This window comes from Rhyacophila brunnea, unplaced genomic scaffold, assembly GCF_057557595.1.
Source record: "Rhyacophila brunnea isolate RB1 unplaced genomic scaffold, BYU_Rbru_1.0 scaffold_2, whole genome shotgun sequence".
In the NCBI taxonomy this organism is placed as follows: Eukaryota; Metazoa; Arthropoda; class Insecta; order Trichoptera; family Rhyacophilidae; genus Rhyacophila; species Rhyacophila brunnea.
The window spans coordinates 29,273,392-29,298,974 of NW_028232859.1; the positions used below are offsets into that span (position 1 = coordinate 29,273,392).

Genomic DNA, 25,583 nt, shown 5'->3' on the forward strand with positions numbered 1-25,583 from the left:
CCCTTAGTATACCTTGTCTCTATTATGTAAACATTAAATGTTACAAAATTAAATTATATGTAATACAACTTATATGAGAGTGTAAAAATAAATACAAGAAAACATGCATTTTACACTGTTAAAGTGTGTCATCAACAATGTTGTTTTCTTCCATCAACTTTTAAAATATAGCAACACTATTTCAGAAGAAATATGTTCTTTTTTCAAAATAATATGAATGCCTGGTGCGTCAGTAGAGAGAGTGTTAAATTATCTCTCACGGCGGCGCAGTCAGCCAGAGGTGTGTTCCTTATCACATCAGCGACTGCGAAGTGAAAACTAATTAATTATTTGCGAATCTAGAATTTTATTACACTTAAATTGAGAAAAAAGTCTCGCAACGCATTAATAAGAAATATTGGCTTATAGAATATTAAAAAAAATCGTAGATAGAGTTATTTAGGTACGTACGACTGAATCGCTTGTTAAAAGTTCAACAAACATGATTAACATTATACGCATCGGTTAGTTTTTTTTAAAACTTTATTAATGATTATTTTCGAATGATTCTTTCTAATAAAAAAGCACACCATACTACGTAATCATTGTCAGAGCATCTTAATATAATGGGGTGGAGATACATAAAATTTGATCAAAATTACATATTGTAACCAAAAACAGTTTTCACACCTCGTAAATATCATCACCATGTTCGATCGATAATCATGGGCATCCAGAAAGTAGATGTTCTATGAACAGATGTTTGTTTTGACCAGAAATGGTCGATAATCACTTGATCAACCTATTAGGTCTATACTCATACATTGTTCAAGCACACATTGAAAATACAATGCGCGAATTTCACAGACCCGAGATTCGAACCCGGGACCCACGACACTATATAAACTGACACGTCATAGCTCAGTCACCGCAGGCACATAAATTAAAATTACGTGTAAAATGATCAATCGGGCATGTAAGAAAATATAGCAACCACAGAACAGATAATAAATAGAATACCAATAGGCTATATTCAATACGCCGCATGGTGAAGCAGGCTTTTGAATGTGAGAGTTTCCTACGAAAATGAAGCACGCATTATGCACGTGAAATAGTGTGTGTAATACACCAACATTAAAGGAGCGTAAATGCATAAACCGAGAGCAGTTTTTAGTATTCGACGTTAAACGTATTCTAGACGCATGTGTAAGTTTAACCCGGATTCATCCTTACTCGAGTTGGTTACCTGCTATCGCCTTACCCGTTGTGTATTTCAGTTCCCTGATTGCAACCCTGAACGTTTAAATTAATCGGAAGTATATAATATAAATAATATATGTATTTGTACATAAAAAATGATAGAATGTAATGTAATGTTGGGTATAAACACGATTTGGCACTATCATCCGATTGTAGTACCGACTTTTAGTTTGTTGCTGAATTGAGGAAACCGTATTATTATTACCGAATTTATTTTTGTTAAGAGCATACTTCAGTGAAACGGCAAATAATTTTCAACTATAGGTGCGACGAAATTTCGGACTCGCTGCCAATCGGAGAGCGATAGTCGAGCTGTGAACAAGTAAATTTCTTTTGTGATGGCGTCGGGGGAATTGATTCTTAAATCGTGTAAAGATGACCCATTTACTTGAAAAAGAAAACATGTCAATGAATATATTATTATTATTACTAATATAACAATGTATGTTATATTAGTAATACATACATACATAACATTAAATGGACGCATGTTGAATTTTTTAGACAAATTATGTTTTGTTCTTCTGCACGCGTCGTTTGCACAGTCTTCGCGTCGCGTAGTCACGATCGTTTTAGACCGTGCACCAGCTGAAGTATAGCGTTAATAATTACCAGTTATAAAGTGAATCTCGCGGTACATTTTTAGAACAGAACAGTGAATCAGATAAGATGTCATAGTAACGAGTAAGTGAAGATTTGTACAAAAAGCAAAATCATCAGGTATCAGTACGACGGGCCATACGTCATTTTAATATTAATATGTTCGAAATGTAAGTTTTTTTTTATAAGTGTATGTTGGAATGATCCACAGTGACTAGAACGTACAAAATATTATTTATAATATTTATAAGTTAAATACCTACACCTTTTTTAAGTGTGCAAATATAATATTATAGACACCGAAAATAATTAATTTAAAAATAGGGATTGGAAACCATATTCATAATGATCGCTTATTAGAGTAAAATAGGTTTTGGATTTTTTGTTTTGGCTCTTGAATCGTGAACCACGCCTTTTTGTTATTAATGTAATATTATTTGTAATTTAGATTTAAAATCTCATTGAATCAATCTATCATTCGTTATTAATTGTAAGGAATCGATTAAAGGCCGCCACGAAAACTTTTTCTTTGATATTAGGTAACAGACACATGGACAAATTTTCTTCGCTCAGAATCTCCGGCAATACCTATGTTATAATATTAATTGTATGAATCTGTTAAAAATAAACACCAAACTACAGAGGTCAACAACTTACACGCTTTAAAATGTTTCCATCGCAAAACTGTGGTTACTGAGCTTGTAAGTACGTAAACTGTATTCGTAAGGTTAGTAATAAACTAACATATCTACCATAATATTACGTTTGAAAATAGAACGATGTTGCATTTATTTCAAACATGTGACATTTTTCCGTAGCTTTTCTGTAAGTGCGTATAGATAAGAGGACATAAAAATTACTTCGCTGATAAAAACAAATAACCAATCTATTTTAATTGCTACGGTAATGTGTTTTTACTTTCGTCCATTCGGTAATAATTACTGACGAAATACATATTTTTTTAATTTGAAAAAAAAATGGTAAAAGCTTTGGTTAGCACGTATTGACATAACATACTTTGTTTATGACTTTATGTGTAACACTTTACTAAAAACAAAGTCTGTTAGCTGAGGGCTGAAATATATGCCGTTCAAAAAGTTTCGGAACACTTAAAGAAAAAATATGTAAAGTAAATTAATGTAAATATTTTCCTAATAATTCACGAACCTGGACTGCTGCGCTCCAGTCCGTTTGCTGAAATGCAATCGGTTTACTCGGATGATAAGTCATCCTACTTCATAATGGCACAGATGATTTTCCTGACAAATTTACGGATTGTTCAGGCTTACACGCTTACATCCTAAACATCTCAAAATTTTTAATTTTCGACCCATTTAGGACGCGCTCTGTTAAATAATGGATCCATTACGTACCTTTAACAAATGTGAGGTGAACAATAAATATCGCCACCAGTGATCTCCGTGATATCCTGATGAGCATAATTGTGTGAATTGGTTTAATTTCTTAGCCTAGCACCCCCTGAAACAAAAGAGATTCAAATTATTAATAATATTCTTAGATTTAATAAACACCATCACATTATATTTAGGTACAATCCCTCATATGCATGTTTTGTTATTAAAATTTGTTATAATTTATAACGCAAGATGTCATTGTACTCTTAATTAAAATCATAATTCTAATATAAAATGCTTTTAAATCATAATATTTAAACGACAATGACCGGCATGTGCTAAAAATACGAATTTAATTTAATTTTACTTATTCGTGATGCATAATGCATACTTAAGATATTATTTTCTCTCGGTAAGTAATTTTATTTAAATGTAGGTATTCAGCTCAATCTATCAGTCCATAATACTTACATACTTTTCCAACACAATAATATTATGTACTGCTATTTTAGTAGGTATCAAAGTTTAACAAAGGCAACAAATGAAACTAGGTATTCTTTTAAATAGTTAAAAATGGCAAAACATGATTACAATGAATGATTCATGTCATTCCACATTACCTACTCTTTTTATACAGATTGAAGAATTCATTTAAGTATATTATTATTACTTACCATTACAAAATAAATTATTTTAAACAATTTACCTCTTACCTGTAACGTTTAATAATGTCGACTTTATTTAGTTCAGTAGGTAAGTCGGTAACTATGATACTTCCATGCAAACGGCGTTTCAGTACCTACTGTCTCTTTCATTTGATCCTACTTTGAACAATTGTTATTCTGCTATCATTAGTAGATATCATTACTAAACTCGACAGGCGACACTCGACTCTGCGACTAATGCAAAACATCAAATTTGCCTATTTACATTTCTATAGAAATGGAATGACGATTGATTATTTACAATGATCGTTGAAGTGTTTATATTTAAGATAGAGATAACTAGATTTTATTAAGTAGGTACATATTATTATCTATTATAATCATTGACTTACTTTACGTCAATGATCAGAGCCGGATGAAGAGTATGCAGGACTGTTTGCCAGGCAAGCAAGTCTGTTAATCGCTATTGTGTCATTGTTGATCTGTGTACATTTTTAGGTGTTTTTAAGCTTACAGTAACTCCTCTGTACTATTATTTTCAACAAGGATTCTACAATAATCAATTGTATTGGACGATTGATTAATATGGAGTAAGTTATAAACGGTGGATTAAAAAGGATCCTCTTGAAGACCATCTGTTTTTGTTTAATATCCGATTCGTCAAAATTATTCAAGTTATATTGACTAATTCTCAATGGGACGACATAATTATTACAAATAACAAATACTTATATGTTTACTTATGAGTTTTATTTGGACGTATTCAAAAATGAATTATAATAAACCTAAGACCGGTTTCGTCACACGGTTATAACGATTGTTACGAGTGTTATTTCTAATCTCATAAACATGCTCGTACATATTAGAAAAAACCCCCTTCTCCAAGATGCCTGCGAATTGTTGTTATATATATAAATAAACATATATAAATATAAAAAATATTGTATTTTGTTAGTATTATTGTAAAAAAACTTAAGAAGGGCGCATTGTTTCACGTAAAAAATACACATTAGTAACATGCTAGAGCTTGATGTAATAATGTTATTGTAGAATTTTAGATTTTGACTGCTTCTTCTGTTTTATTAATTTTACGTAAAATATCAGATATAAAGATTAACAGTAGTTAATGTGTAAACTTGATAACCTATTCATTGTATTTCACAATGCTTTAATGCGTAGGTTTTAAAAAATATCATGCAGGTATTTTAACGAAATTATGAAAACGACAGCATATTATTATTCATTGAAAAAAAATATTTGTAAACACATTGACATTATTTATAGATAAATTATGCAAAGCACATTACACAATAATAATGTTTTATCTATAAGAATTATAAAACGTGCCATCTGCATGTCACATGACATGGCACCGCTATCTATTTGACGTCAAAAACAGTTGATTTCAAAACAGAGGTAGGTATAATGTAAAAATGGTAATTAAACATTGATAACGTGTGATGACTGATGATATTGGCATGAAAGAATAAGTATCGATATATTAACATGGAACATGTTTTATTCATGATCTCCGACGCAAAAGCGTTACGAAAAATAGACGTAGCGTAGACTAACTATAGACGCGCAGCCCACCCGTGGCCCGCGCCCCGCCTCGATTACTTACGCGCGCCGATTATTTTCATTTTACATTCAGTAGCCTACATTCTGTGTGAAGTATTGTTCGTCTTTTATTATTACTTCTTTAGTTCTATAAATTACTGTAATTACATAATTTTCAGAAAAGTAAAATTGTTTGAATCCTTTGGATTCGGTTACTTTGACAAATAAATTTTCTTTTGAATTTGGACAACCAGCATCCAGAGAATAAGTAGGCAAAGCATGTTCTATGTTTAATAACTTTAGCCGTCAGGGTTTAAGTAACCATCATCTGAGGGGTCGGTGGGGCATATTATTATGTACGTAACGCGCACATTATGCTGTACCTATAAACTTACCATGGTACTGTACTTAAAGGATACCGAAGACGCTTAAAGGTTTAGTTAGAGCCCCCTTACATATATTTTGCTAATGCGAAAAACTGTCATTTAGTTTTACAGTGATAGTTATGTTGCCAGAATCTTTGACATGTTAATTTTTTAATAATTTTACCGAGGCTTTGATTGCGTTGCGACTTGCTGTCAGATATGAAGATATACATTTCTTTTCTTGAGTGAGGATCCGTTGTTCAAACCCTCTCTCTTTACTCTGAGATTGTAAAAAACATGTATGTTTTTAAGATTTTGCGACTTTATACCTATACCTACTATAGTGGAATTGAAAAAGAATTGATTGCGGTAACACTTTCAAGCTATTTTTTTGTTTACTCTTGACGATTCATATGTTATATGGTTATATTGAAAATTTACATTATGAATATACCCAGTGATGAAAACTCGAAACTAAGCGACTAACTCGTAAAAATAATTTAAAAAAATTCTAAACATTATGCATACATTTATTTATTATGCCATCTTATGGAAATCCAATTACAGAGTGAAAGCTAACGCCACTTTTAAATACTATCAATTTATTGGCTCTGTATTCGTAACTAATATTATTTTTGTACGAAAATAGCGATAAACTTTGGGTTTGGTGACATATTATGAAAGATCATTTTCTATTTAAAAAAAATCATTGAAAATAAACTGAATATATTCCGGTTACCCTGAAATTGGGACAGAAGAACCCCTCGTATTAGAATTTTGGCAGCGTAGTCTAATGCAGTGTTTCTTAACCTTTTCGCACATGCGGACCACTGAAAATAGGAGAAACGTTTTGCGGACCACTAACGCAAAAATAAAATATACTATTTATATGGTAACGTATAATAAAGTCTGATTATGGATGATTTCGTCACGTATAACCATTAATCTATTTTAAGAACAAAAACAGAATGCATAAACACTTGCAGGTGCACTGGTTTTGAAGATTTTATTTGGACAATTAAATTTTTGCAGAACACCGGTAGAGAAACACTGGTGTAATGCATAAAGCACTGGTTTTGCACACACGGATTTTGGATTAAATTCCTGATGAGGGTCACAATACATGAGGTACTTTTCTCAAGCCTGTCTGATGTGACTGGTTTACTATTGTAATTGTGGTCAGTAAAATTGCAGAGCGAATTAAAAAAAAAAACAAGTTGCCGCTCGTTACTATGCGCCATTATATACCACTAGAATATATTATGTATTAACATATTTATCATTAATGCCTATAAGCGCGATGCAGAAACATGCTTATGCGCGTAAGTCCTTAATATACGCGACTATCCTCAAGAGGCCAATATCTGCAACTTAGATTTCGTTGTCTACAGTATCCATACATAATAAAACGTCATTAGGAAATCGACGGGAAAAAGGCAGTGGCCCAGAAATAAATCATTGAAAATACGGTCAAGACACGCCTAACTAAGTCGAGCTAAATCATGTTAAATGTCAAATCATGTCAAAATTAATTCAGATGGTTCTGCATCGCGCATTGAGTGAATATTGTTATTCTTTTAGTTTACTATCCCGTTTACGTCCGTTCAACAGCTTGTTTTGACAGAGAACACCTGTTCATATATCAAAAAATTGCGCATTGAACTTGAATCTAATATTATGATTATGTTGATCGGAACTGGAAGTAAGCAGTGGGTACCCACTTAAGTGGCGACGATCGCGCGGTTTGTTTAAAATGTTAAGTGGGGCAGTGTGCTGTGCGACCCGTTATGTCATACTCATACTCACACAGGTGCACACGCATTCTTGCAACAGATGTGGTCAACTCGTTAACATCATATTAATTCTCTTTCCAAGATACACGATATATGAAAAAATACGTTTATGTATCTATAAAGCATTAGATTGCTTGAATTGGAACAAACTCTGGAATGACGTGAGAGTAGGGGGCATCTCTCAATGAAGTCGCTATATGTTCAGATATGGGCAGATTTGAGGATTAAGCTTCATGTATTTTTAACATTTAAAAGGAGTTCGCCAATTAGGCATACTCTGGCCGGTACTTTTCAGTATCTATGGGAAATATTATCCGTAAAGCCCTAGAGTGGCGGCTGAGAAGGGGTCTTTTCGGATATAGTCAATTTTTGACTAGTGATAAGAGAGGAAAGAAAAAGGCCGCCAACCGCCTTTTGCCTCGCCGTAAAATGTTACTCGAGTGAATAATAATAGTATCGATGAGGTTTAATTTCTTTTTCTTGGGCTTTAGATAATAATTCGGCATCTGTGGTTTACTTCCTTTTTATGCAACGTGTAGGTACTTATTTGTAAAAAGCCGTGTCCACATTGGTAACAAGTTGCCAATGTGGACACGGCATAAAATATTATTGTGAATATCAAATAAAAGCACTTTTCGAAAAAATTAGGGTTAATACCTGTTGCCTGACTACAGTTAATATGTCCGATCTCCTCGGGTGGATTGAAAAAGTAAAGACTGAGTTGAGTCTTATAATCTTAATAAGTCCAAGACAAAATTAACGATTGTTGGTCGAGTTGACAAGCTCATCCTCATCGGTGCACTAATCCATTTGGAAATTGTGAAGGTTTTTTTCCAATCAGTATAAATATTCTTTCCTTAAGGGGAGAGGCATGCCAGCAGAGAACCTAGTGGAAAACACGAAGCTTGCAATTTGAGTTTTTTTTTGATAATTTACAATTTTAACTATATTAATTAATAAATATGTATCTGAAAACATTAAAAAGATTTTTAATTTTTTTTAATTTAAAGATAAACTTACAATTGTAAAAAAATGTAGTAAAATTTGAATTCGTTGCAGGGTCACATCTTATTATTTACATTATATTTTATTAAAATTTAGTTTAAGTTTTCATTTTTTTGTCGTTTAGATTTTTGACAAATTCATCGTTTTAATATTTTTTATGTTTATTTTAAAAAACATCGATTTTTATAAAAATATAAATGTGTATAACTTGAAAACCTTTTTATTTATATCAAATCGAGCTTCAATATTGGGACCATAACTAAAATAAAATTTGGTAAAAATAAAAAGGATTTCAAGTTATACACATTTATATTTTTATAAAAATCGATGTTTTTTAAAATAAATATAAAAAATATTAAATCGATGAATTAGTCAAAAATCTAAACGACGAAAAATTGAAAACTTAATAAACTAAATTTTAATAATAAATATGACCATAAAATATAATGTAATAATAAGATGTGACCCTGCAACGAATTCAAATTTTATTACATTTTTTTACAATTGTAAGTTTATCTTTAAATTAAAAAAAAAGAAATCTTTTTAATGTTTTCAGATACATATTTATTAAAAAATACAGTTAAAATTGTAAATTATCAAAAAAAATCTCAAATTGCAAGCTTCGTATTTTTCCGCTAGGTTCTCTGCTGGCATGCGTCTCCCCCTTAATATTACAGCAACCATACAGCAAACAAAGTAATAGTACAAATCTGAAATTAAAATATATCGTACGGAGTCAATTTTCTGTGAAGTAATTATGTATCTAACTAACCTAACCTAACCTAACTACCCAAATATATTAAAAACGAGAGGGAAAAATGAATTACACGTTTATGTTCGTCAAAGGCGTAATTGCAATATCTACACAATACTATATACATTACAGTGGCGAAGACTCCATACTAGGCGATTATTTGAAGCCTACCTCCTCAAGAAAAATATTTAAATATTTTTTAATTGCATATTGACTCATTTATATAATCACTTGAATGTATTATATTCTATTAAATAATTTATTTTGCCAACGACAGATGCTGTATGTGTAGGAATCTATTAACCAGACCATCACAAAACATTCTGCAAAGGTTTAAAAAAATATACCACAGCGTGCCACCTGTCTTGACGTAAATAAAGGTCGGATTATGTTTCAAATAATTCTCAATTGTTTTCATATGGACTTTACGTCACGTAGCCCCGCCCAGTCTATCGAATTGTTTGAACTAAGGTAAGCTCCGATCGCAGAGCCTAAACTGAAAAAAATATAATTTCTATGGTGTTTAATCAAATATTAATAAATATAGACTGTTTTTAAAAATAAAAAGAACTTTTATGTAATGATTTTTGATGTGTATAAATGTTTTGAAAAAAAAAATAATTTAAACTGATTGCTTAATTTTATTTCGTCAGTGAGTTTTTGAAGTTTCATTAAATTAGTGTGTCGTTGTCATTAGTGTGTACCTATTCATTAGTAGTAATATCGTATTATCTTCTTATTTCTCGTTAGTATACCTGACAAGTGTGTTCTTTTTATTAGATCTTCACAGCCTACCTCTTTCCAAAAGTCACCCTTCGCCACTGATATACAATATATATACAATACAAACTAAAAACGTATCGCAGTCGTGGAACAGTTTCTATATTTTGGTTGACAACAACTCTTCGTAAAATTACTAAGTCGAATTAACTCAACCAATTTATTTGCGCAATCTATCAAGCACGTCTCACTTAACAATACTAACGGGCGGTGGAGGTAGCGTGTATATTGCCAAAATTTCCCGGGTCATGAGAGATCACACATTTTTATTGCATATTGAGTATGCAAACGTACAATAATTATTATTGAGCTATCAAAATAAGTAGGTATATTATATACTTAGTACGCATATAATAATATTTCGATTCTACTTATAAACTCAGGATTATCCAGGCATGTCTTTTTTACTTATTTCAGCCCAGACATCAAGAGAAACAGTGAAAAATCTGAAAAAATGTGTACCTAAACATTACTTAATTATAGGAACATGCCACTAATTTATAAAAATAATTAGAAGCCTGTAGCACATGATCTTATTATAATATGGAACACTTTATATTATTATATTGCGCCATTTAAAACACAGCGTATTATTATTTATTTGGTATAACAAAAGCTGGATCATTACGGCCTTCGTACTTGACTGGAGACATCAACGCTTGGACAAGCGACAAAAGAAATTTTGAATTGAAAGTTAAATGCGATGTGGCGAAGACTAGATACTCGATGGCGAACTTGTTCAAATTGAATGTTTAAGTAATGAAATTATTTAGGAATTGTGAGAATTTATTAACCACATTTTTTGTGGTATAAAAATAATATGACGTACTTTTGTTTTTTCATTATTTATATTGGGCACTGAAATCTGCCGAAATCATAATATACTTACATCGATTATCGCAGTCTTCCCGTGCATAAGTATAACACACGAGCAAATACATCAATGATGTCAAAAATAATATTCCAGATTGTATGGGCGAAATAATATGTATTTTTTTAAAGTCTATAATATTCTGGAAAAATAATATAATATATTTCAAAATAAATGTACTTATCATAAATAAATATTTTTTATTGCATATTGACTTATTTATATAATCACTTGATTATAATAATATTCTATAAAATAATTTATTTTGCCAACGAGAGATGCCGTATGTGTAGGAATGTATTACACAAATAATTACAAAATAATCTGCAAAGGTTTTAAAAATATACCAAAGCGCGCCATCTGTCTTGACGTAAATAAAGGTCGGATTATGTTTCAAATAATTCTCAATTTTTTTCATATGGACTTTACGTCACGTAGCCCCGCTCAGTCTATCGAATTGTATGAACTAAGCAGACTAGGGTCACAGAGCCTAAAACTAAATAAATAATAATTTAAAAAATATATTTCTACGGTGTTTAATCTAATATTAATAAATATATACTGTTTTTAAAAATAAAAAGAACTTTTATCTAATGATTTTCGATGTGTATAAATGTTTTGAAAAAATACGTACTTAATTTAAACTGATCGCTTAATTTTTATGTCGTCAGTGACTTTTTGAAGTTTCATTAAATTAGTGTGTCGTTGTCATTAGTGTGTACCTATTCATTAGTAGTAATATCGTATTATCTTCTTATTTCTCGTAATTATTATACCTGACAAGTGTGTTCTTTTTATCAGATCTCCACAGCCTACCTCTTTCCAAATGTCACCCTTCGCCATTGCGATCCACGGACGGTGGTTTTATCTTTTTGATATATTATTGTGATTGTAGTTTGGTTTATAATTTATATTATATTTTGCGTTTTACGAGCCATGTATAGTTGAGTAGGTACATAGAGCGGCCGTCAATGAAGCTTTGGCAGGTTAAATGAGAATGCATGTTGTCGCGTGTTAGTAAAATATACATATATTTACAAGAAGAAAAATACAATATTTTACTGAAGATGAAACAAAATTAAACTGTAAGGTACGAGTACCTATAACTCTGATAATTACTCTTCTAATTATGTCTTTTGTATAAATATTGTTAATACTAGATCACATGTATTTGCCCCCAACCCACATGATATATTGCGAACGTCTTGACTTTATAATTTGTAAAGTTCACATTATGTAAAAATAAATAAATTTGAAATTTTATAGAGCAAAGTTAACTTAATAAATTAACTGGTGAACAACTAACCAGAAGCTCACGCCGTTAAACTATGTTACAAAGTAGATGCACAAAAAATATATTGATAATTTAAATACATCTTTGTCTATACTTAATCCATTTTCTGCAGAATCGTACATACGCCACACTTACTCCTGATATAAATACACAAATAAAACAAGAATTAAAATAGCGAATGACATACCTAATTGTGCAAAATTATATATTTTAGCTGTTTCAGTTGGATGATTTCCTCGGAAATAAAATATCTTGATAAATCAGTCACTTTAACATAAAAAATGTTTTAGTGATATTAATATAATACAATATTTTCCAAAATAGTTTTTCCACCTTTCGTGGCGTTCAAAAATAACATAAGATTAAAGCTTTAATTTGAAAATACTATAACTTAGGTTGTAATGAATCATTTAGATTATAAATAATTCATAATAGAATAATTTTATTGAAGAGAACTCTCGCCAATAAAAATGAATGATAACAAATTTAATATACAATTCATTTGAAATAACAACATTGTCTAATCAATGACATTAATAACAAAGTGCGTCACAAACATAGATCACGCCATACAAATAAGTGGCATGTTTCAGTGTTCTTTTTTAATATCATTATCCTTATCAGCATAAATTGTCATCATTTTTACTGACATAGGTACTTAATGATGAATATAACAAATAGGTCGAACGATAAAATAAACAAGACGATTGTGCAAGATAAGGAGGTACCTACCTATATAAAACTATCTACTATCTAGTACCTACGATCTCTCTCTCTTTTAGAACAACATTAAAGAAGCTTTTTTTTAAAACCATATCAATTTATATTCCTATAAAATATGGAAGAAAAGTGTTAAATTTAATTGGGTTGCTAATGCTCAATTATTATTTTATCTCGATGTTGCGGGTTGCCAAACAAAGTGTGCCAAAAAAAATTAAATTATTCTTCTGAAAATTTACTGTAGAATTATCAGCATTCATTTAAAGAGATGCGTTTAAATATTAACTATTATATTATGCCTTCATGTCACGATTTAATAATATTTTACGAAGTCTAACCATTATAATTTATTCAATATTATCCACGACTTTATAATAACTAATAAACATAAACTTAAATTTTGTTCGAAGATTTGTATCAATTTTCAGAGAACGCTAACTAAAAACGAAGCTAAAATAAAGGGCGTTATGCTTTTATAGATTTAAATATAATTCGCGAACCTGAATCATAGAACTTTTGACGCATATTTCGTAAAATATTAATATGAGAAACTTTTAAGCTGTTGTTTGCTCAATTTTTATTTGTCAGTATAAACTCTCTAAGGTAACAAAGCACTAGTATTATTTATTGAAATGAAATACACCCCGAAATCAAGATAATAATGTAATCATTCGAAATAACGTGGGTCCTCCATTATTTTTATGGATCAAATGAAAGTCTTGGATGGAAAAAAGTAGTTTATCATGTTCCCGTGGTGAGTCATCCATCTGCCCATCCGCGCGCGGTCTTCCGGCTTCGTCGGTCGACTTTTTGAAATTCTGGTTCACGAAGAAGTTAGTGTAATATGATATTATCACGAGGTACCTTGGTGTTTATTTTTAATACCGTTGTGAACATAAAACGAACCAGATAATTATTGATTATTGAAAAAATAGAGTTAAGTACACTTCTACCGGATACTAAATATTGCTATTATTTTATTATTTTCTCTCAATTAAAATACGCACGTAAAATAAAACTTCACCATCTGCTCTCTAAAACGTAGAAGGCGCTCGCTTCGCCAGAAAGTTCTAGATTCATAAACAGATGCGTCCTTTTCACAAGTTAATGCTTTTAAGCGGAAATAATCATTTCTGCACAACTTTTTAGTTACAAATGCAAAAAATGCAAAATTTTCTCAAGTAGGCGCCAAATGAGTCAGGTCATGATGGTTTGCATGTCCTTATCGTCACGCTCATGACTGATGATCATTGTCATAATATGGAAATCTTTCTGAAATATGGCCGAATTCCGAATTAGCTTTCTTGGGAGGGCAATAAATGTTTTCAACCAAATCGATTTGGAAACTAATACAATCCACTTGCGTGAGATGAGTTTATTAGGTGGACTTATAAATTCTTACTTAGCTCATTCGGTGTACTTATATGTACTTTTTAATGATGCTTCTGTTTACTTTTCTAATTACTGTTCTAATTTAGTTTTATTTACACATTTCTTCTTCTTCTGTTTTTTCCATGTCATGTTATGAAAGTCTTAAGTGTATTATTTGTAAAGTTCATTATTTATGTAAAATATAAACAAATTTGAAATAATACATACATTATCAAATTTCTTCGTAATACATAAATAATATAAAGAATCTCTAGTATGTAAGAAAACTGAATTAGTTAATTGCTCCGATTAAAATTTAAAAAAAGAAACTTTAATTGTCTGATTGCTTAGAACGACGACGTCTGAAATTGCTTAACGGCACATCGGCGACTCGTTTTGGACATTCCTCAGTGTAAAAAGTACGAAACAATCAGCGCACGTCAAATAGAGTCAACCAGTTGACATCGCACTCGGGCACTTGCCGATTAGCAAGTAACCTTGCTCTTGCTGGCACACTTTTGGAGCCACTTTAAAACATCAACATATTGCGTGCATAATAATATAATTTATAAGATCGTAAATTATCACACATTTTGAGTAACACCGTTTTAACAGTAATTAAAAGATGGTCGGTCAATGATTTTGCATTATATCTACTCATTATTTATTATTCGAAAAATAATATAGGTACAAATAGTACAATAGCGGGAACTTCAAACTATATTAAAACCGCTCAGGAGAAGAGAGAGAGAGATATATATATATATATGTACTTACAAGATAATATGTTATGTGCATTACAATAAATCGAACAAATATAATTAATAGTAATTTTCGAAATAACTTCGGTGCTGAATTTTCCCTCACGTATATATTATTATTACTAATTCTTACTACATATTCCAGTGCTTCCCAAACTTGTTCAAGTCAAGGCACACTATTCAAAGTAACATTATAATTTCGCGGGGTATTGAGAAATTCAATACGTACTCAAAAAAATAAATTATCATATTCATTTTACATTCTGAAAAAAAAACGTCTGCAAATTTTTGTAATAATAACATAAATATGATATTGTAGATTGTTATTATGTTTGAAAATTGTAATGTCGACATATATGTTCCATAAAAATTCGCAGTGTAATGCCCACGGTCATTGATATTATATAATATAATTATTAATTATACCTATACGTTATGGTGGATTTTTTATTGAATCGAATATGCTAAACGTGAAACAATACGACATGGTCATAAATGAGGGCGTTTTTTTTCATTGCATTATTGTTGACTTAATATTGTTATGATATAAAGCTATAGTAATTCTGATAAATTCAAAATTAAATATAAATTTATTTCCATTTAGATATCGATCACAAGGGATTGGTGTGGATTGGTGTTTCAAGTTGATATGCACCTGTGTACAGAATTTAAATTCTTTGACAGTTTAAATTTTAAACGATAATAATATAACCCAAGAGAAGTTAATAACACGAAGAATGTAAAAATATCATTAACTCTGAATCTTAATTTCACTGAAAGACTTTCTTTACTATTTTTTTCACGGCTAATAAATAGACCTCGCTTCAAGTGACATATAGGCTAGGTAAGTCTTTGTTTTTATTGCTGTATTAACTGTGAAAGCGATTGTGACTAAGATATGATCGAAAAAATATATAATTGAAAAAAAACATACTTACAATATAGTAAAACGTAACATATAGGTACAGGTAAACAATTAAATAATATAAATATATACCTACGTAGATATTCATAACCTTTGAAAATGTAATTATACAAAAGCGAAAATTAAAAAAACGTTTTAGAGATTTTTTTGTAAGAAGTGGATTTTACAAACTCTCTATTTTTTTTTTTTAATATACATCATGTTGATAAGGACTTATCAGTGGTTCGACCATACAATAGGCTCACTGGCACATTATGAGTTTTATCAGTTTTATCACACATCTCAAGTAGTTTGAATAAAGAATAATTTTATTCATAAATTGCTACCTTTAATTTTTTAGTTATCTCATCTGACAAACAATGATGACATAGATAATAGCGAAAATAGGTAGGTAGAGATTCATTAATAAATCAGGAAGAAATCTGAGTTAGTGTGGCCATATTACATAATAGAAAAGTATAATAAATTTTAGAAAACAACATTATCGCTGTCAAAGAGATAGTGACATTTCAGTCAAATACTATCATTATTATATAAAAATATACTCTGTTTAAGGTGTTATTAGCCATTAAGTACATGAATTCAGGCAATATCATAATAACTCACACGATTTTAGAATGTAAAATTATTTATTGACCACATACATAATTTTATTTATAATGCCGCAGAAACCTGCATCCACCGGATTTCTGCCAATGTGCTTTACCAATTTAGCCACCTTCGCCGTAACCAATTACGACGAAATTACAACGTTAACATTATTTCAAACATCGTCATGCAACTGAAGCGTTTCTCAAATTTCGTTGATATTGGCTACCGGGCTTTATTTACCATGATTTATAGACGACGTGGATCATTCCATTTTTCTAATCATCTAAACCGTACTTTCACTTGTAAAATATAAGAATGTAACATTCTTTATTGAACATACATGGTCTTGTTCGGCACCATATGTATCTATTTGCATGTTTCTAAGGTGTTTCAATAAATTTATGATAAGCAAAAAACTCTGTAATTTCGATATGGTATACATTTTGTAAACTCTTTGTCGCTTAGCCAATCCAAACAGTTGTGCTAATGATAGTAGGTATCTACTCAATGGCTAGTTTTACAAAATTTACCATTGCAGTTTTCTCAATTTACAAGAATAAATAAAATGTTAAAACGAATCTAATGAGAAGTATTTTATTAGTATTGCTCTTATAAATTTACGAAAGAAAACACATACTTATCTAACTTTGTTGTAATTATTACTATCGATGAACTAGGTTGTTACATAAAAAATAAACAAGTTTTTACACATGTTTCTTGAATAATAATAAATAATAACTCTGTGACAGATTGTAATTACTGTTGTACTATTTATCAGATGTTATGATATTAATTATGTATTATTACGTTAGAAAGTTCAATTATGATGATAAAATATGCGGTTGGCAGTTTTGACGAAATTTAGAAGGAAATAAAAAAAGGTAGTTATGATTAAGTACTTTGTAATTAATACTACGTCATACTGTGACACATGTGGGTTACTGTGCTAATCTTTAAATTAACATAGTCGCGTAAAAATAAATATTATGTAGATTGTAGATGACACAATAATATGTAGTTTATTTTGTGCTGTTTACTAAGTTATTGTTTTTTTTATCATATTTCATATTGTGTTACGTAATACGTATATGTAATTGCAATTATAAAGTACGTCAATAGTCAATACCCACATTTTATTCACATACTACATAAAATTCTATAACTACATAAAGGGGCCGTATTTATGCTTTAAGAGCGTACATAAGTGAAACGGCAAATAATTTTCAACATTATGTGGGAGGTAATTTCGGCCGCGTTGCCAGTCGGAGAGCGATAGTCGACCTGTGAGCACGTCAATTTGTTTTGTGATGGCGTCGGAGGAATAAATTCTTAAATCGTGTAAAGATGACTAAAAAACGTTCCGCATGTTTTTGAAAAAGAAAACATGTCAATGAATATACTATTATTATTACGAATATAATAATAAACATAACATTAGAAGGACGCATGTTGAATTTTTATGACAAATTATATTTCGTTCGGCTCGCGTCATTTGCACAATCCGCGCATCGCCTAGTCACGATCTTTTTAGACCGTGCCTCAGCTGCGGTATAGCCTTAAGTGGCTCTGGGTTTAATACATATGTAATATAATATATACACACAGAAAAAAAGCACTTATTTAATGTTTTCTAATACTATTCGGGTTTTCTTCACTCTACGATAATATGTATCGCAAAATGAAGGGTTCAGGTTTATTTATGAGGTATGCAGCAGTGGCGAAGGGTGGCTTTTGGAAACAGGTAGGCTGTGGAGAAAGCACACTTGTTAGATGTATTTACGGGAAATAAGAAGATAATCCGGCATAACTACTGGTGAATAGGTAGGTACACAAAAACCGATGAAATTTCAAAAGCTCACTGATGGTATAAAATTAAGCAATTAATTTGCATTATGTATCTTCTTAAATATAAACGCAAGATACGCTCAAAATATATTGAAAATATCCGTTGTTGTGAATCTGTTCCATAGCAATTTATAATTTAACCCGTAAACTAGACATTTTAAAATACTTCTATATTTAAAACACAGACTTAGATACAATATCAGATTTCAACTTACATAATTGGCTGAATAAATTGTCTTAGTCTATGAATAAACTAACTGACAAATAAAAATCACGAGATAAATTATTTATTATTTTTAACAATCAATATTTATATGTGATTGAATCCCTAGAAATTATTTTTTTAAATTATCTTATAACTTATTTTGAATAAATGTGCACTTAGGTAATATGTAAGCGTAAGCGCTCCTTAAATAGCTTACCAATTTATATGGGCCGCCGCAGACGTGTTGAAATTATGAGAAACAAACTTCATATAAAAAAAGTTTTCGATTCACGCGAACGTAATCCATACAATATGTGAAGCGAAACGAGATGTCGCTTATTTTTTTAAAACCTTCGAGACATGCCATAAATGGTGCTTATTGAAATAGTGGAAAAGATCGTAAAATTATTATGACAATTATACGATAGATGTCGTTGGGCATATTGAATATATTATTATGTGATTATATTATTTAATATATCAATATAAAATTAAAAAATATTTTTCTTAAGAAGGTAGGCTTTAAATAATCGCCTAGTATGGAGTCTTCGCCACTGGTATGCAGAATGGTTTATATTTTAGTGTCTTAAATTCCGAACGCATTATCACAGGGGCGGCTTCTGAGCCCGATATATTTGTGCAAAATACGTATTGTTTTCAATAATATTGTGTTAGCCTTATTTACTGTCGAGCTTTTGGACCCTCTAAATTAATTGAGAGATCAGCTGGTGCAGCTGCTTCATAACTCAAAATTTTTCATGAATTCTTTAAATTATCTTTTAGAGACTCCCACCCCTATCAATTTGGGGGCTACAGCACATTTAGCCTCACAGTAAATACAGCCTAGGAATCTTTTATACTTATACATACGTTGTGAAAAAATTATACGTGTATATGAAAATTCATATATATGGCGATAGTACAAAAAAGTTTCACAAAGTACAAACGGTAATTTAAAAAGAAAAATTACAGATCTAATCACATAACAATCGGCAAGGCATAGATCGACGCAACAGTCTCTGGTCCGGCCTGGTGTTTGGCTGAAAATCATCCACGAAGACTTACATATATATGACTCCACGACGTACTCCGTAGTATGAATGTCACCACACTCGCAAGTGAGGACTCTTCCCATCTAGAATGCCTACACTGGATTCGGTTCAGACACGGCACCCCTACAAAACCGCTAGGGCATTGCCGCCCAGACATTGCATCCAAACCAAATGCGCCCGTACCAGTGCTAAGTACCGCCTAGACAAAACCGCCCGCAAAAAATACAAAAATATATTATAAAACAAGTGCTTTTTTGGTTTTTCGAATTGCGTATCAATAGAAATTTACATAGTTACGATAATCAGTGTAATTTGAGATTTTATCCGTTGGAGCTGTTAGTAGGGTAATAACTTAAAATCATCAGCTTTTAACACTTAGTTATTGACATTCTATAGTAGTATTTCTAATTTAGAATATTTAAGAAGTTTACCACACAATATTGAAATTTAATTTTAAATAATTTATATTTTTTGATATCTTCATTCATGTCTTTTTATTTGTGTAAGTATCTAAAATAATGTAATATTTTATAAAAATTGTCTCATTTTTAAATTATTTTGGCAGCGATGTCTGGGCGGCAATGTCTATGCGGTAATGTCCGGGCTGTTTTGTCGGGACCTCACTCATACAGGATAGGGTTCCACTAATAACACGCAGTATAAATGTACATATTATGTTCTGTATTGCTACGTCCATAGAGGTATTAAATAAAAAGAGGGGCAAACAATCGGCATCCTCATACAACTGAATGAAGCAGGCCAACAATAGCCGCCAACTTACGAGAAATAGCGAGGCGATAAAAAAAATGCAGGGCATCATGGAGGATTTACTTTGGTCATTATAACGTACCCGTATATTTAATAATGTTAACGTTAATTTTGCCGCAAATTGATTATCAGCCTGCCTCACCATACTTTTTTATATAATCTGCCTGCTTCACCATACTTTCATATAACTTGTCGCCCCTAGGCCACGTCCTTGCACATTGTCTTAACGCAGAGAATTAAGTTGGTAACTAGGCTTTATAGATGAGAAAAATACAATACATCATCTTTTCGGATTAATAATTTTGTAATCATAAATAAAAAAGTTGTAGTCATGTGGGCAGTTTCAAAATTATTAAAGTATTATGAAATAAAAACTTTTTCCTCGGCCTCAGTTTTATATGCAAGAAGTTTTTCTAAAAGTAAGATTGTTTGCTAATGGGAAGGAATGTCCTCGCGTAAACCAATGATTGGAGACGTATTTTGTCAGATCGGCAGGTTGGTTCAATGTACACATATGGAGGTCATTGGTGACAAAAAACTGGTTTAAGTCAACCACGATTAAATTTATTCAATGTTACGAAATTGCGGGAGTTGGTCTTTCCTGCATCACAGCGATTAGCAGATTAAAAGAAGTATGTGCAAAGCTTATAGATATATTACAGAAAAAAAAACTGTCATTGAGTTGTCAGCATATGTATCTACAATTCTACACTATCTACCATAATATTATAAGCAATAATATTTACAATCAAACTCTTTAATATTCATCGAATATAACTGTTTATTGATAGTAAGGTTTATGAAGATACTAATACCCGTATTCGTGAAATATATGGAAAAACAAAAGTATCCACCAATAAAATATAGATATAAAAATCTCTTAAAAAATATTAATATTTTATAGCAAAAATATATATCATAATTAAATATAGGTATACATAATATATGTAAACCGCTAAATTGATGAAGGTATGATAATAATATAGCAGTGGTGAAAGGGTGGAGGTAGGCTGTTAAGATCCGACATAAATAGTTTAACATACATATTTGTTATCATTGAACCGGCTACAATTTTCAGATAGTTTTCGTTAGTTTTTTTAAATCCAATTAAACCCTACGTGAATCCAGCCATAATAGATAATAGGCAAAAATATTCGTATATCTATAAAATATCTAAAATTATGCCATGGAAATCATACATCATCATAATATAGAAGAATAGTTTTTATATATTGCGGTTTGATTCAGGCAGGGCTTAATGATTTTAAAAAAAAACTATCTAGCACCACCTGTATCAGATACCTATGTATTCTCAATTCAACAAAAACAAATAAATATGACTGAAAAATTAATTAATACATAATATTAATGTTACCAATTTCAATACCGAATATATCGGTATTGTCTGATTTTTAAAACCGGTATTTCGGTATCGAAAAATACTGTGATACCGGGTTTTAAATACCGGTATTGCAATCCCTAGTAAGTTATATGCCCGTTGCTATAGAGAATATTAATAAATATGATTCCGTACATCGGTGGGCATCTTAGTATGCGCGAGGACATTGAGGTAGGTACGTGTGAGTTTGTTTATCTTGTACTATTAAAACCATCTAGATTATGAAATGAAATTTGGCAATGTTCTTAATTTTAGAACGACAACGTTTAAACTAATACTATTTTATGTAAGAGAGATTGAAAACTGACGAGTAGTGCAACACGGTATGGAAAAATGTATGCTGGGCATAACGCGAAAAGACCACAAAATAAACCAATGGGTAAGGGGACAGAAAATATTACGCGGTGTGACAAAGGTCGAAAAACTGATACATTGGCAATTGGTAAATTTTGTCATACAGGAGTTGGTACCCAACAACCACAGAGACGACCTAAGAGCCACTGGATTGCTGACGTTACAAATTTTGGCTGATGTACGTAGCAGTGAATAATGAGGAACCGATAATAGTAAATGGCCCCGGCTGATGATTAGAAAATTAGTGACATAACATCGCGACCAGCATTCATCATTGTCGCCATTTCTGAAATTTCGATTTCCCGATAGTTATTAAATTATTTCTAAATGACTCACGTATGTAAAAGTATGAAAGCTGCCTAATATAAATTGAATAATTATAAATTATAGTAAATATAAACTTAAATAATTTAATCGTTGCTCTATTGATGGTTAACTGAATTAATTGCCGCAACGCAGATACAGTGTACCTAGTAATATACTAGGTATACAGGATTTATATAAATATATTTATTAACATTGTTGATAATATGAGAAGATTAAATACTGCTAGTCTTTCGATAGATACTTGCGAATCGAGATGCCAGCTATCACAAATCTTACGCGCAGGTTGCATTATATTATATTTTTACATTTTTTTCACTAACCACTAAAATACCGTACCTATAGAGAATCGCGACATTCTATACATATCGGTTTACATATTGATTTCGAGTATGAGAAAAAACGGGATGTCGTAATGACAATACATCTTTCCTACAAAGTATACTGATCGTTCAGGCTTTTCAGGTCAAAAATATCAAAAATTCTTCATTGTCGACCTTTGTACGGCATGCACCCTGAAGACTCGACTGTTTTTATCGTTTTCTTCGTCAAAATTATTGCATGTTCACTGTCATGAGTGAATTGCAATTCCCGCCTAAAACATCAATGGTAAAGTGTGTAGGTATCTACTTATACCAGAACTAGACCGATAGCAAGTGGAGAGAGTAAATTGACCAACGAAAGCAGATGATAGCTTTCTCAATACAAATCCCGACCACGATGATAGCACAATATTGTGTTAGGTACTAGTATAAAAATTACATACTTACGTGATGTATTATAATATTTATAAGCATAACAATGAAAATAAGATAATATTGCTGATGAAACTTTTATTGTTAATTTTATAAATAAAATTTAAATTGGCCAGTGCCAAAATTTGAAATCGATTTAAACAATAATTTAAGCAGGGGTAGATTTTCCAACTAGAACAGAAGCGTTCGATCTTACTGGTGTATGAAACTTCACTTTAATTGCATTAACAGTTGTCAATTCTTGGTGAAAAGGCATCGATACCTTGTCAGTTTCATCGTCGCTTGTTATAAGACTAGTTGTGTGATTTTGTTTCATTTTCCATTTAAATCAAATAATATTTTTTGGTACTGTTCGGTTATACGGAATATAGCGGAAAACGCATTTTAAAAATAGCCGATAAACTGGATTATTTGTTAGGTTAACCTAACCAAACCTAAACTAAACTAACCCAAACTAACAAATAATCCAGTTTATCGGCTATTTTCAAAATGCGTTTTCCGCTGTATTCCGTATAACCGAACAGTACCATTTTTTACTATCGCCATATTATGTCGATAATTATATTTATATATTTAATCGATTTCAATTTTGTGTTATTATATTAATCGGTAAACCAAATTGTTAGTGTTTTTATGGCCATGTATATCTTACAAAAAAAAATGAAAAAGTTTAAGTACTACAATAGAAGCAAAGTCGAGTCTCGCATAAAACTGAAAAAATGCATTCTATAAGTATTATTGACATTTTTCGTATAATTTATTCTTCTTATACTAACACTCAACGTTATAAGTTATAAACACTGCTGGGTGACTGACAATGAGCAGGTGTGCAGATTTGCTGATGTTTGCCGGGTTCAATGAACTTTTAACTCAGCAGAAAGCACGTGACTCAGTTTTCCGAAAGCTTTATATTCAGCGAAACCTTTGTCAAAAGAAAGAAGTAAATATTACGACAAAACAAATTCCGATTCGTAGTACGAATATAACATTAGAATTTGCATTTATTTTGGAACACGATTAAAAAAATAATTGACGCAAGATACTGATAACAGAATGTCATTGTTTTTGGTCTATAATACACAATACAATTAAAACGGAAACGTGTATCTAAATATTGTTGCCACACAACTTTCAAATATAACCAAAGCTTATATTTTGAGTTCCTCTAAAACAGTGGTACCCAAAGTTGCTGGGCTCCGACCAATCTAACAAAAATTTCCAATCTTGGGACCCACGTCTGAGCTGTCTTAGAGAAAAGAGGGCATACATATTGGTAATGCTCAGATCCCCTAGTGGCGAGTCGTGGAACTACTTAATGCTGTCTTATTTGTTCTAATTGAGATAACAAAATATTTTTTATAAGTGTTACCAATATGAATGAAAGACTGTTGAAATAAGAAACACAACTTAAATAAAAAAAAATATTACTTAAATACCTACACCTGCAAGGTTTTTGTACAAAGTTATTTCAATTGGAAGGATGTATTTGTTTCTTATTTTTCTTCATTACAGTTTTAGCATCAACTTCAACTTTAGTTACTTTTAATCGCAGTGAGTTTGATATATCCAATTTATTTCGGTATTTAGTTTTAATGTTAACGATAGCCGAAAATCCGACCTCACGTAGATATGAGGTAGTAAAGAGGAGGAGGACTTTCATAGCTTCATCGAACAGGCAAGGATAATTATCAGCAACCGAGAGCCAGAATTTCGTTAACTGTTTACGATTGAAACTATTTTTCAGTGACGTATCTTCTGATATATCAATGAGTTCTTCACTTGCTTTTGTTGACATACTAGTTGGTAAGTCGTCTTGAAATGGGTTACAAATCCAACGCAACGAAGCAAACTTTTTCATCTCTTCCCCAAAATAGTCGTCAAAGGTCAAAGTTATTTAGTAACAGTGATAAATGACTGGAAATTTCAGACAGTACGTTCATCTTAGGCTGCACTTTGCGGTTTTCCATAATAAAAGTTTCAAGTGTTTCAAAACAATCATACTTGCCATTCTCAATACAACTTTTCCACAACATAAGCTTTTTCATGAACGCTCGAATTTTATCGTGAACTGCAAAAATATTTTTTTTCAATTCATGTATACAGTGGCGAGGGCCCACTCAATATTCGCGGTGGGTCGCGACCCATAGTTTGGGAAACCATGCTCTAAAAGCATTTGCGGTAAAGTTTTTAATTCATCCTTTAATTCGGATGTCCTTTATGTACATTTTAAGC

At 31.2% G+C, this 25,583-nt stretch overlaps 1 protein-coding gene across 4 annotated transcripts in view; it reads right to left on the reverse strand.

The window, feature by feature from the left end:
* LOC147072170 (sphingomyelin phosphodiesterase) overlaps positions 1-25,583 on the reverse strand; it is a 59,373-nt gene that overhangs the window by 20,361 nt on the left and 13,429 nt on the right. For all 4 annotated transcript variants that reach the window (XR_015070669.1, XM_085947389.1, XM_085947388.1 and 1 more), the window contains exon 2: positions 3,213-3,318. Coding sequence is in view for 3 of the 4 variants with exons in the window: in XM_085947389.1 (XP_085803515.1) it covers positions 3,213-3,279 (67 nt within the window). In the remaining variant the exon portion in view is untranslated. The remainder of the gene's footprint in view (positions 1-3,212; positions 3,319-25,583) is intronic.